Raw genomic sequence first — 12,185 nt, 5'->3', positions numbered from 1 at the left:
ATTTTTTCAAGATAGTTCTTGTAATAATTATAGTTATAGTTAATACACTTCATTAGCAAGGATATTTTAGAAAAGATAATACTTATTTAGGATAAATAACTAACTCAACTTATTCTTTTAATCTTTTCAAATTAATTAACTAGTTCTTATAATTAGAATCGACGTAGTATCCAAGATTGACGAATTTGAGGAGGTGACCGTCTGATTGGGGAAATTTGGCCATTAAAAAGGACCAGTGAGAAATCAGATAGGCAATTTGACAAACGAGGATACGAACAGAGAGAGGAAAGAGAGATATATTTTTTTTTTTAAAAAAAAAGAAACTGCGAGCAGAGAGTAGTAAGAACGCTGGGGAAGGTGTCAATGCAAGTCAACTAAAGCATACGGAAGCAACCAATAGATTCGTGTCCACTTTCAAACGCGGGGGGTATCGATCGGACGGCTCCAACATTAGTTTGACCTTATTTTTAATGCCCCCCACATCGTCCCTCAGATCCATAAGAATAATAATTCGTCTGGGTCCCACTCCACAGAAAAGGTCAATATCCGCCACTTTGCTTTCCAAACATTTCCCTCCCAACTTCCCCAAAACACCTTCCTTCATCTTATTCCCACCTACATTTGACGGTAACAGTGGCCTATGAGCCTTGAACCACTAGCGTCACAGTTCGGTCACCTTGGTCCCCATATCACCCACTCCGCCTTTCTTCCCTTTTTTTTTTTTTTTCTTAACCTTCTTTGTTTTTTTATTTGCTAGTCCTAGGCCGATCCAATCTATTTGACCAGGTTTCTCGCTTTATCATAACCATTTCGTTTTTTCTTGCTTCGGTTCATCTCCTTTGCTCCGCCCTTCCTCTTTCATGGTTCTGTGAGCATGGCCGTAGAGCTCGTGATGGGTTACAGGAACGACAGTTTCGTGGCCAAAATGGATGATAATGTTGTTCAAGAAGCTGCATCTGGCCTGGAGAGCGTGGAGAAGCTCATCAGGTTGCTTTCTCAGAGTCAGCAACAATTCCAGTCTTCTTCTTCTTCCGCTTCAAAGTCTCCCGTGGAAATTGAGATGGACTGTAAAGCCGTAGCAGACGTCGCCGTTTCCAAGTTCAAGAAGGTGATTTCTCTTCTGGGTCGAACCAGAACCGGTCATGCTCGATTTAGAAGAGCCCCTTTGGTGCCGCCTCCTCCTCCTCCTAGCGTTAATCAAAACCCTGAGCGACAGCCTCCTGAACCCAAAGTATATTATGCGACGCCGTTGCAGCAGATCCCGCCTGCCCTTCTTCAACACCAAACTCTGGGCGAGCAGCATCCCCTGATCCCCAAAAGTGGGGTGATTGAGAGGAAGGACTCGTTTAAGACCATTAATTTCTCGTATTCCTCTGCCGCGACGTCGTTTATGTCGTCTCTTACTGGCGATACTGATAGTAAACAACCATCCTCGTCGTCGCCGGCGACCGCTTTTCAGATCACGAATCTGTCTCAGGTCTCCTCAGCGGGAAAGCCTCCTCTTTCTTCTTCCTCGTTGAAGAGAAAGTGTAGCTCCGAGAACCTGGGTTCTGGCAGGTGCGGCAGTTCTTCCAGTCGTTGCCATTGTTCTAAAAAGAGGTAGGCGATGGGTCTTTCTCCAAACTCGTTCCATTTTCCTTAAGAAATTGAAAAGTCAAAATCTTTGAGATGTTTCTGTTAAATGTTCTGTTTTCACTTGATGCTTTGTAGCAGAAAAATGAGGTTGAAAAGGGTAGTGAGGGTGCCGGCAATAAGCTTGAAGATGGCTGATATTCCACCTGATGATTATTCATGGAGGAAGTACGGACAGAAACCCATTAAAGGATCCCCTCATCCTAGGTACATAAACTCTTCCAAGCTATTAGCTCATGTCATAGAGCTCCGATTTCAATTTAAAATTAAGTTTAGTGTTTGACCTCTGTATTGGAAATTCAGATTCTAGAAAGGACTGGAATTTATTTTATTAGTTTCCTTTTTCGCTGATTCGCTTATTTTAGAAGACCCAGAATGGTCTTTATCCTTTATACTCTATTCCGAGTTGATACCAGATCTCTCATACTGATAAAGTTGCTTGTGGAACAACCACAGGGGATACTACAAGTGCAGTAGCGTTAGAGGGTGTCCGGCGCGCAAACACGTAGAGCGAGCTCTGGACGATCCATCAATGCTAGTAGTCACCTATGAAGGCGATCATAATCACTCGCTCTCTGCCACCGATTCAACAAATCTCATACTGGAATCCTCTTAGCTTGTAATCAATTTGACGGAAAGGATTGGCAGAAGCAGAGCTCTTCAAGACATCTGAGTTTTCATGGTCAACATTTCAAAGGATGCTTTATCAATCTCGAAGGAGATGATTAGCGGGTTACTTGCTCCCTTTCCCTGTACAATATTGGATTCCTTTTATCTTTCCTGTTCACTCTCTTGAAGACTGAGACCCTGTGCATCCATTATCCATTATTATATATTAAAACAAACAAAAAAAAGAAACGCGAAGATGGTGGATTTGGTAACGGGTTTCAACATGATGGAAAGAAAGAGAGAAAGTGGAGGTGGTGTTCGAATTTTTTATTTGGTTGCTTTCTTTTTTTCTCCTTTGCCTTATTGGTGATTTACCTTGGATGCTCCTCCTCTCTCTCAACTTTTATCATCTGGATACCGTCACGATGTCCGATTGCCCTCCCTCCGTCCCTCCCTTTCTTTATTTTTATTTCTCGGTTGTCTGAATTTCCAATGTCTGCATTGAAATTTGAAACAGTAAAAAGAGAGAGAGAGAGGGGAAATAAAAGAGCAAGGAAAGGGACCGAGTCAAGGAACTGGACAGAAATGCAGGGACATGACATGTCGTGTAGAGGACGGTTGACCATAAGAAAGGAACAGAGGGTGGCAGTTGCCAGTTGGGGACGGCTCGATTAGTGAATGAAAGCTTCGAGGGATTTAAAATAAAACGGGTTCTTCAGTGGAAATAGTGTTTGGACTTTGGACCGTTTGAGGCGTGGGCGAGCATTTGGTGAAACGCAGAACAGTGAAGGGTGGTGTAGAAAATAGGAGAAAAATGTTTGTTCGGGAAAAAGGATGCCAAAAGTCAAAAAGGGTGGGTGTGGAATTGATTGACATGTTGGGGGCACTAGAAGGGTCCTCCCTCGTTCCCAAATTTGTAGTTTTCCTCACTTTGCCTTTGCCTTAACGTCAACTTTGTCGTGCCCATTGGACCCTCCCTTCTTCATCATCATTATCATCCACTTCCTTATTCGCACCCCACGCAACTGGCTTCCTCAATCATCCATTTAATAATATCCTCCTTTTTGTTTCTTTTCTCCTCCACTCACATGCCTTCTTGCAGTCCAGGTCAAACGTTTCTTTTGGACTCATCTAGTTCCTGTTCAAATACAACCCCTTAATTTAAGTTTTGTGCCATTTTTACCTTCGTTGTTCACACCACTGCTGTGGTGGCCTCGAGGAATTGACCGACCTCATCTATCTTTAAATTATTCTCTCTGAGATTTGCGTTTCACATCTTGAACGGTCATCTTATAACTATAAACACAAAGGCAGAAAAATATTTAATTTAATTATATGTACTAAAACGATGCCACATTTGATACGAAAATGCTCGGCCGAGTCTGAAGTTTTCCGCGGAGATGCTCGAGTAATCTGGTTTGTTCGTCGTGACAAGTTCCTTATTTTTTTGGGTGGGCTAGCTATTGTAAACTACTAATTGCTAGCATGTAAACGTAAATTTTGAGAACGAGGAAGTCAATGGATAAGGGACACGTGAGTCATAAATAAACAAAATGGGCATTGGGAACTAGCTCGATAACAAGATCTAGATATCCACGAAGTTGGTGGTGACTTTGCTAACTAGATGCTCGCCATACACGGCTCTCTTAAACTTGTTGGGACCATTCGCCCTCGTTTTAATGGTATCCAAAGGCTCCACTGCCGTATCGAAGTTTGTCTGTTCCCTCACATGTGCGACACAATCACACCCTTGTTACTATTAGCAACCAAACAATCAAAAACAGCAAGCAGGTCAGGGATAAGCTCGCCAAAAAAAAAATGCTTATCACCTCGTAAAAATATACTACGCTGACTCTGTATCTTTCTGAGTTGTTTATCACCCGATGCAGAGTTGACTCGTACAAACCGTTGGAATATATCTGCATTGCTAAACACGTTACTCATACAATCCCAGAAAGTAAGGGATTGCCTTAATGAATGAAAAAACTAAGTTCAACAATTGTATACCTTAAGCATGTCACCGATGTTGCACACAAATGATCCAGGAACCGCAGGTGCTGATATCCATTCCCCGGACACGTTCCTTACCTTCAACAATATGAACTTAAGGTGAATGATTGATTTCCTGAAGAATCCCAGGAAATGAATATAATATCCATCGCTGTGCCCTTACAGCACTGATCTGAGTGAAGTTCATACCTGGAGTGCATTTATATCGTCATCCTGATTAAGCAATGTCAATAAACCTGTCAAGCAACATACCAAGAGGATTGAGAATGATTTGCCAAACATTCTAGGTTTCTAACAATTTTAAGCTCAGCAAGATTTACCATAATCAGTGTGAGCTCCGCTGTATTAGTTTTGGAGAATTAAGAAGAACAAAATGGGAAAGACATCAGTGATGGAAGGCTCAGTCATGGAAATAAAAGGGCAAACCCCGAGAAAGAACTGCAATATTTCATTACCATCCAGTGTCATTTTTGACATCAGCTTTTCCATTTGCAGTGGATACACCTGGATAACCAATAAGTCTCATGACCCAAAAAGGATCCCCAGCTCGCTGACCTTCAAATTCATCTGGTGATCCACCTAGTGCTAAGGCAATTCCCCTCATAATTTTTCTTGCAAGCTCTGCTGGTACCAAGGATCCACAAAAGGCCAAAAAAAAAGGAAGAAGAAAGTTTCAACCATAGAAGCCTAATCATATAAAGTATGAGCAACAGAAGTGAGGGAGACGAAAGCGCGCGCCTGTGCAGAGACTAATATACTCCTCCATAAGAGCTTTGAAGTTTGAAGGATTTCGTGGCCTACACCATTGACCGAAACAAAGTGAATCAAGCAAGGATATTTATATTTACTCTCACGAGCATAATACTCGGCCAAAATTGTGGGAGGGGCGGGTGGAATATTGGCATCAATTAAAGAAAACAGACCCTGATTCCACATACCACAGGTTGCATCCTTCCATGGGTTTGCCAAGCGTTCCATACATGCCTTCGGTCACTTCCCTATAGCACTGTTCCAGAAAGAGGAGTTGTTGATTAACTTATTAAGCCCGTTATGCTAGTCTCCAATCCAAGAATAAAATAACAAAACAAATTATGAGAGGTTTCCATACATTACACATCGCAAGGTCAAAAAAAATACAGTACGCATCGTCAAGTTGAGTTTGACATTTCTAGTGTACTAAATAAATTGGATCACCGAGGGAAGAGTTTGAATGAAGGGCAGATGGTTGTCTTCAATGTATGTAGTTTTGTCACGAAAGCACTAGCTAGCCAGTAAGAAAGCATTAAAACAAGAATAATTACTGTGTTGAAAGGAAAAAAAATTAAGACCTACATCTATAGCTTCATGCATATCAGGTACGCCTTTAGTTATGTTTTCTCCGATGCTCTGATATCCTCTGTATTCAATTCAGAAGTTGGATGGTTAAATCTGATGTGGAAAACGCACAAGTGATCTACGCATAATAATTTGTGATGCAGGGGAATCTATGCAATGAAACAAACCTGAAACCAGTGCCCGCAGTCATTTTGATCTTCATCTTTTCTTCGTATGGAAGTTGAAAGAATCTACGTGTTAAGTCCTTAGCCTCTTTCAGAAGAGTAGCAGGAATACCATGACCTTTCTGATCAAGGAAGAAGAATTGAAGACATCAACCACTTAAATGGCCATAGTCTTGCTTCGAATCATACAGAAAATATATTACCATGGTCTCGCAATTACTTTTAAATTTCAATCTCTGCTGATTTTAGTTACTAACCATCACAAGTGACATAAACATTATTGCCAAAGAAAAACACAACCTGTAAGAAAGTAATAATATCGGATATGCTGATAGAGGTGCTGGTGGACCCACTGAGTAGAAAACAACCTCCAGTCATAGTGAACTAACTACCTTACTGATGTTAAGAAAGTTGTTAAAGACGGTTTAACTTCTTCAGTTCATCTCAAATTGCAATCATTTTTTAGAATTATCCTAATAAATGGTTTACTCTTTAACATAAGTTTAGGTAATCCTTGATCTCTCCATTGATTAATGAGGGTGGAAAAAACATAAATTGATGATTCAAGCATTCCACCAATTATACTTTAGTCCATAGAGCTCTCCGTCAAGTTAATAGGGAGAGAAGGAAGTAATTACATAAATCCCAGAAAACAAGGGAAAATAAACAGATTGTAGAATTACAGAATGTAATGATTCTTCCCAAGCTCCAGAAAAAATTGTGCTGTTCTTTCTCCAGCCATAATAATAAAGCAAGGGAGAGAGTGATAGAAACAGAAGTCAAAAGATACAGAGAATCGATGGGAAAGTACCACGTAGAAGAAACCTGCCTCTCTACAAGCCTGATCCAATTGTCGAACAACCTCAGAGACTGCAGGGTCCTCAGCAATATTTGGATCATCGGACTTGGCTATAAGGGCGCTAATATCTGCGTTCAAAAATGAAACATTAACACAGGAAACAAAGCACACAACGAGGCCCTCCTCTTGACTCTTGCAAATTTTACTCAACACTCCTGTGCTCATGAACTATGAGCATAAAATACTTGAGGTAATATTTACAATTGTGACTGGCAAGCATTCGGATTCACTTGCAAAATCAATTATATAACGTGTTAATGAAACATGTAGAGTTCAAGGGAAGAAAAGAACCGAAGGGTGTCAAATTTGAGGATAATCAGATTCCTAGTACGAGAAGATTCCGGAACTGGATGAGGAGTTTACCAATAATGGGGATGCTACTAAAGTCGGTGGCCATCCGTCGCTGGGATTATCTCTCTCTCTCTCTCTGTTGCGAGGGAGGCCCGGTGGAGCTGTGGTGATATCGAAAGTCGACTTCTCTTACAATATTTGTGATTCAGCGCCTGATTGCCAGTGCCATCATCTTCTTGGAGAAAAGCTTGACCGGGGACCACCTTTGACGAAGATAGACATCACGACGACGAACGTGATGATTCTGAGTCATAAATCCATAATAAAACAGCAATTATGAGACTCGATTCCTTCTCCGGCCCGTCCAAAGAGATCTTTTCTTTTTAGCCAATTTTCTATTGCGTTTTGATACTTAGTTATGTCATCGAGCAATTATTTTATAAAAATTAAAACATAAGTTGGGTTTTTTTTTTTAAACCATTTGACCTTGTAGTCAGATGAGGTCGAAGAATCATGCCAACCAACTAATCATTAGTCAATGCTAGTTCGAATTATTTTGTTTTTTATATTTATTTTTTTTTATTTAAGGTAATCCTTGTAATAGATGCACAAATTACTATGTTAGAGATTTCATCAAATAATAATTCTACCTAATATACATGATTAGTAGAGATATTTAAGAAAAGATAACACATATTTATAAATAACTAAATTTACTAATTTTTTTAATTTACTTAAATTAATCAACTAACTCTTATATTAAAAATCTTATTCCAGCAATGTCCCCATTTCGTCTTATCATTTTCTTTACCCTGGGCGTGTGGTTTTTTTAATCTGTTGGTTTGGTTTTTGACTTTGTGATAAGGAAAAAAAAAAGAATTATCTATCGTTCAAGAAAAGAAAGCTCCTGATTTTGAGTAATTTATTAGACGCTGTCAAGAAAAGAGGTTACTTTGTTCCCATGCCAAGTCAAAAAAATCACATTGCTTTATTTAAAATTTTTTAGACAAAAAAGTTTTGATAATTTGCGTCTACTTCGTATTAATTATATTGAGGATAAACCATATGCTAATATCTTTGTTAATTTACACTCAATATTTCTCCTATTTAAGAAAAATTACATTCAACTTTCTTAATATTTAAATATGCATTTTTAAGAATCTCCCCTCATCAAGTTTAATTTCGACATGAGGTGGGATTATGCTTTTATCCTTGATATGATATTAAAAGTAATTTTAAGTAAATGCTTATTTTTATTGTGAAACAACCAATTTATTTCTAACACAATGTGCATCAAAAATTGTAATGGTTTACATATTACACGAAATAAGGTGCATATGTAATTTCATTAATATATATATGTATATATTATACTAGTTATCTGAGGCTAGCTTAAATTTTAAAAATAAAACGGCGTATCAAGGGTTCAGATCACTCGATATATTTAATACAAAATCTACTATATCACATGTAAATCCAGAGAGGTATACATATTTTGATACATAAAGGGTAGCTAGCAGCAGTAGCTTTCAAGCCACCTATTAATCCACTAGTACGTTCACGTGGGAAACAACTTGATGCAGCAGAGATAGCCAAGTCAAGAAAAGAAATATGAAGTTGACTTCGAAGCTTTCTCTCTATTCATGTAACCACCATTGGCAGGTAAAGCTGAACCATAATATCATAGTTTGTCTAAGAGAGTTAGGTTAAAAATATTTAAAAAAAAAAAGAAAAGAAAAGGAAGAAGCAAGTAAATTAAACCAGAGAAAAAAAAAAGGAAAAAATTATTCTGTCTGGGAGATTATGGTAAACAACTTCTCGGGGAAGTGACGTTGAATTTAAAAGCCAGGCCGTAGTATAGTTTGTGATCACATAACTAATGCACCACCTAATGCATAATTTCAAGTGGAGAAGGAACCTACCTGCACTAATAGAATAATGGCTGCTCAACCTCCTAATATTATTGTAGACACTATTGCTTGTTTTCTCGTGAAGAGCCTGCCAATTAAATATTACTTCATTTGGTCTTTGTTTTCCAGTTGTTTTGCTGTGCGATTATTTTACAGGTCTTTTTTGCTTCCCACTCCCCCCATCAAACCACTTGACCAGCTTCACTATCTCCTTTTTGTTGGCTATAATAATCGAAAGTAACCATGAAGTCAGCTTTTGGAATTTGGTGAAGTTAATTAGGATTCATGGGAAAATAAAATAAATTACAGTGTCCATACAGGGGCACAGAATGAAATGGAAGAAAAGGAAGTCTTTTTACAGCGCTAGCCAAGAACATGGAGCAAAATGAGAAGGATCATAAATAACGAGACAGAGGCGTTTGTGATGACTATGTTTGTTTAGCGGTATTCGTGACGGTAATGTGGACTTGAACGTAACCAACCAAGAAAGAAAGCTGAAAAAGAAGGTGATGGATCACGACTAGGACGACGACGATGTCTGATGCTTGCAATACTGGAAGCTATTCTCATCCATCCTTTCCAAAACGTAATGGCCCAAATTGCCGGTAGCCTCCACCAGATTTTCCTGGCACAGAAACTCCCTCCCGCAAAACTTCTCCACTTCCCCTGAAAATCGTGCACGAACACGTGCGTCTTGGGGTTGCCTCCCTTCTTGCTTCTTGCCAGCACGCCGGCGGTGAATATCGCCGACATCCTTCCCGGCGCGTCCGGCCAGTTCCCCCGTGGCCCGTCCACCAATATCACATCCCATTCCACGTCGTAAACGTGATTCGGAAGGTCATTGATTCCCAGCTTACATTCGGAAAACAGCAGATTCTGCACCGGCCTACACTCGTTCCTCACCTGCTCTTTCGCCGAAGCTATGAGCTCCTTCATGTCCCGCCTCTTTGTCGTGTACTGCACGTCATACGCATCGATTTCCGGATGCTTCTCTTCAATGTACGCAGCGTAGTAACGGTTCTCGTCGATGAACACGGTCCTGCCATTGTGATTCAGGGCTTTCCATAACAGAGTCTCGGGGGTGAGACCGAAGACGAGGAGATTACAAGGCGAGGAGCATTTTCGAAGGATGTCGGAGATGGGCTTGAGGTCGGAGTAGGGCATGTGGTAGGTGTCGTTGGATTTGGAGGCGAAATGGAGGAGCGTGTTGATGACGGTGGGCGGCAAGGGGGCGGCGTTGTTGATCCCAGAAACAGAGGCGGTGATGATGGAGGGCGTTGCAGGGGCGGGAGAGATCGACTCTCGAGTGTAAATGAGGGTGAGGAGGAAGGCGACCGTGAGGAGGGATATGAAAGCCAGAAGCCACAGGCGATTGGAGCTTCCTTGTTTTTGGATGTAAGGGTGGAGCAGGATGAGCTTCGTGTTGTTAGTGCTTGGGTTCTTCATGGTCGTGTTGTGGGGCTTAGAACAGAATCTCTGTGCTTTGAAGCAGAGAGGAGCTGGAGAGAGACTGTGAGAGGGAAGCAGAAAAGAAGGCTTTGATTTTAAACAAGTGTTAGAGAGAATTGAAGCAATGGTGAAGCGAGACAATTGGAGGCCTGGAGGATGACCTCACAATGACCCTGCTTTTAATCAAGACTAGAAACTGATAAAAAACGATTGTGTCGGGAGCGAGCATATATATTAAGAAAAGATATATATCAGGTTTTAAATGGGTTTTTATAATTTGTCAACATCGGACACGGTTGGTACTAATTTGACAATGATTAATTGGTGATACGCATATAAAAGATTAGTTAATTATGAAAGGAGGAGAGTGCAGACCTCGGGGGGTGGTTGAGGGAGAGGATAGCTGCAGCGAGCGACTGAATAACTAATGACAAGCCAGGAGTCGCTTTTCCTTCTCGTTTTCTGTCCTATTTCCCACGTAACCCCCACCTTAGAATATTGGAAGTGCCATAGCTGCCTCCGAACAAGACCACGTACCTGCTCAGATTCCCATTTCCCATCTACATTTTATTGTCCTTTGTGTCATCAGCATCCTGTTGGTTACAAACTAAGACGACTTCACTTCGAACCAATAATACGCCCACGGGTGTGGTTGAGCGGTGGGGCTCATCCTCCCTTAACCAAGTGTTGAGGGTTCGATCTTTGCTTTGGGCATGGAAAAACTTTAAAACCCTGGGCCAGCTGCTCCACCCATTGAGGTGCCTACAAGCCAGTGAAAGGATTAGTCACCGGATCCGCCAGTGGATACCCTAATGTTTCATCAAAAAAATAATACGCCCACAGCAAATGCGTTGCGTAGAACCACCACCTCATGGACCTAGTCAATGAGTACTATTATGCGTATGAGTCATGAGGCTACAAAACATGTGGGCCCAACATTAAGTATCATTGGGCTAATGCATTAAACAGGTTTATCTTTTCGTCCCTATTAAATATGGCTTATCTTGATTAACAAAACAAACAAGGTCCTTGATCCATAAGGCCCAATCCGTTACGTAGCGGCTCAGACTGGGTACGAATTTAGGCTTAAAAGGTACCCCAAGTCTTGCCTTTTTCTTTTTGGTTAACACTAATACGGGCAGCACCAGAGCGGGCCTCTCTGATTAGAAAGGCTTCCTTAATTTGCATGGTTGATGGCTTTATTAACATGCCTTTATCCTTAAATAGATCCGTTTCTCCTGTGCCGGAGTGATGCGCATTTGAAATTCTGGGAGAGGAGAGGAAAAGGAGGTATGTGGAGGGACCTTCCATGAGACAAATGGTCCAATTATAGAAGCCACGTAATTTCCTTTGGAAAAAGAAGGGGCGAAAATTAAAGTGCTCTCTGGAATCAACATTTGCACGCATCTCATCGTTCATCAGCCCCTGAATAGTAGAGGCCACTTGAAGCCACGCACGTTCCCCAAAAGCATAGATTCCCAAAATTGGTCAGCATGATTATTTTAAGATCGGCTGAGAAGAGATCATGTTGTACTATAATTTTGAGGTTACTGGAAGGGCACCCCCTTTTCACAGCACCGTTTTTCATCTTGTCTTTCACCTGCGCAGTCTTTTTCACATTAACGAATGATTAAAGTTAGGGACTTTGTTTTGTCTCTTGCCCCCACAATAAAATGGCTCTTTCTTTTGTTCAATCTCCTACGTCTTTTATTTATTTATGCCCAAACTTTTAAAACTCCTCACCGCATGGTAAACCCATCTTAGAATAACTTTTTTTGGGTAAACTGAAAGTTGGCTCGCACCGAATTAAAGATGTGATGGGTCAAATATAGAAGACTCGGGTGTTGAAAGGGGTGGAGGTCATGATGAATGGGGGGACATTGAGGGAAGCATACATAACGTGTTTATTGGGACGCAGAATGACGT

General features: G+C 40.8%; 3 protein-coding genes across 5 annotated transcripts; 1 reads left to right on the top strand and 2 right to left on the bottom strand.

Moving 5' to 3' along the window:
* The first annotated feature begins 778 nt into the window (after positions 1 to 778).
* On the top strand, positions 779 to 3,205 carry LOC114722296 (probable WRKY transcription factor 15). Of its 2 annotated transcripts, none has more exons than XM_028908291.1 (3): positions 779 to 1,599; positions 1,711 to 1,839; positions 2,089 to 3,205. In XM_028908291.1, the coding sequence occupies exons 1-3, from the start codon at positions 875 to 877 to the stop codon at positions 2,246 to 2,248; spliced, it is 1,014 nt and encodes a 337-aa protein (XP_028764124.1). In that variant the 5' UTR covers positions 779 to 874; the 3' UTR covers positions 2,249 to 3,205. The 2 variants fall into 2 exon arrangements, with proteins under 2 accessions (XP_028764124.1, XP_028764125.1); XM_028908292.1 differs by having other exon boundaries at positions 781 to 1,599; positions 1,714 to 1,839.
* Positions 3,206 to 3,680: 475 nt separating this feature from the next.
* On the bottom strand, positions 3,681 to 7,229 carry LOC114722297 (probable 2-oxoglutarate-dependent dioxygenase At3g50210). Of its 2 annotated transcripts, none has more exons than XM_028908294.1 (12): positions 6,973 to 7,229; positions 6,580 to 6,677; positions 5,754 to 5,872; positions 5,584 to 5,647; positions 5,190 to 5,257; positions 4,990 to 5,048; positions 4,707 to 4,872; positions 4,572 to 4,591; positions 4,441 to 4,487; positions 4,249 to 4,329; positions 4,071 to 4,160; positions 3,681 to 3,958 (listed from the first exon to the last, which is right to left on the bottom strand). In XM_028908294.1, the coding sequence occupies exons 1-12, from the start codon at positions 7,004 to 7,006 to the stop codon at positions 3,827 to 3,829; spliced, it is 978 nt and encodes a 325-aa protein (XP_028764127.1). In that variant the 5' UTR covers positions 7,007 to 7,229; the 3' UTR covers positions 3,681 to 3,826. The 2 variants fall into 2 exon arrangements, with proteins under 2 accessions (XP_028764127.1, XP_028764126.1); XM_028908293.1 differs by having other exon boundaries at positions 6,562 to 6,677; positions 6,973 to 7,227.
* A 1,835-nt stretch (positions 7,230 to 9,064) lies between these two features.
* Positions 9,065 to 10,453, bottom strand: LOC114722298 (protein IRX15-LIKE). Its single transcript, XM_028908295.1, is given in 2 exon segments — positions 9,065 to 9,476; positions 9,479 to 10,453. Coding segments are annotated over 2 exon segments (924 nt in total). The 5' UTR covers positions 10,257 to 10,453; the 3' UTR covers positions 9,065 to 9,330.
* Positions 10,454 to 12,185: the final 1,732 nt, after the last annotated feature.

This window comes from Neltuma alba, unplaced genomic scaffold (genome assembly GCF_004799145.2).
Source record: "Neltuma alba isolate B1F8T4 unplaced genomic scaffold, ASM479914v2 tig00012088_pilon, whole genome shotgun sequence".
Classification (NCBI taxonomy): Eukaryota; Viridiplantae; Streptophyta; class Magnoliopsida; order Fabales; family Fabaceae; genus Neltuma; species Neltuma alba.
This window is presented reverse-complemented; position numbering and strand designations above follow the sequence as displayed.

Coding starts and splice junctions, on each gene's coding strand:
- LOC114722296 (XM_028908291.1), top strand. CDS start 875: ATGGCCGTAGAGCTCGTGATGGGTTACAGGAACGACAGTTTCGTGGCC. Junction 1,600..1,710: donor TGCCATTGTTCTAAAAAGAG/GTAGGCGATGGG, acceptor GATGCTTTGTAG/CAGAAAAATGAGGTTGAAAA. Junction 1,840..2,088: donor AAAGGATCCCCTCATCCTAG/GTACATAAACTC, acceptor GAACAACCACAG/GGGATACTACAAGTGCAGTA.
- LOC114722297 (XM_028908293.1), bottom strand. CDS start 7,006: ATGGCCACCGACTTTAGTAGCATCCCCATTATTG. Junction 4,873..4,989: donor GTATATTAGTCTCTGCACAG/GCGCGCGCTTTC, acceptor TGGTACCAGCAG/AGCTTGCAAGAAAAATTATG. Junction 4,161..4,248: donor ACATCGGTGACATGCTTAAG/GTATACAATTGT, acceptor TTAGCAATGCAG/ATATATTCCAACGGTTTGTA.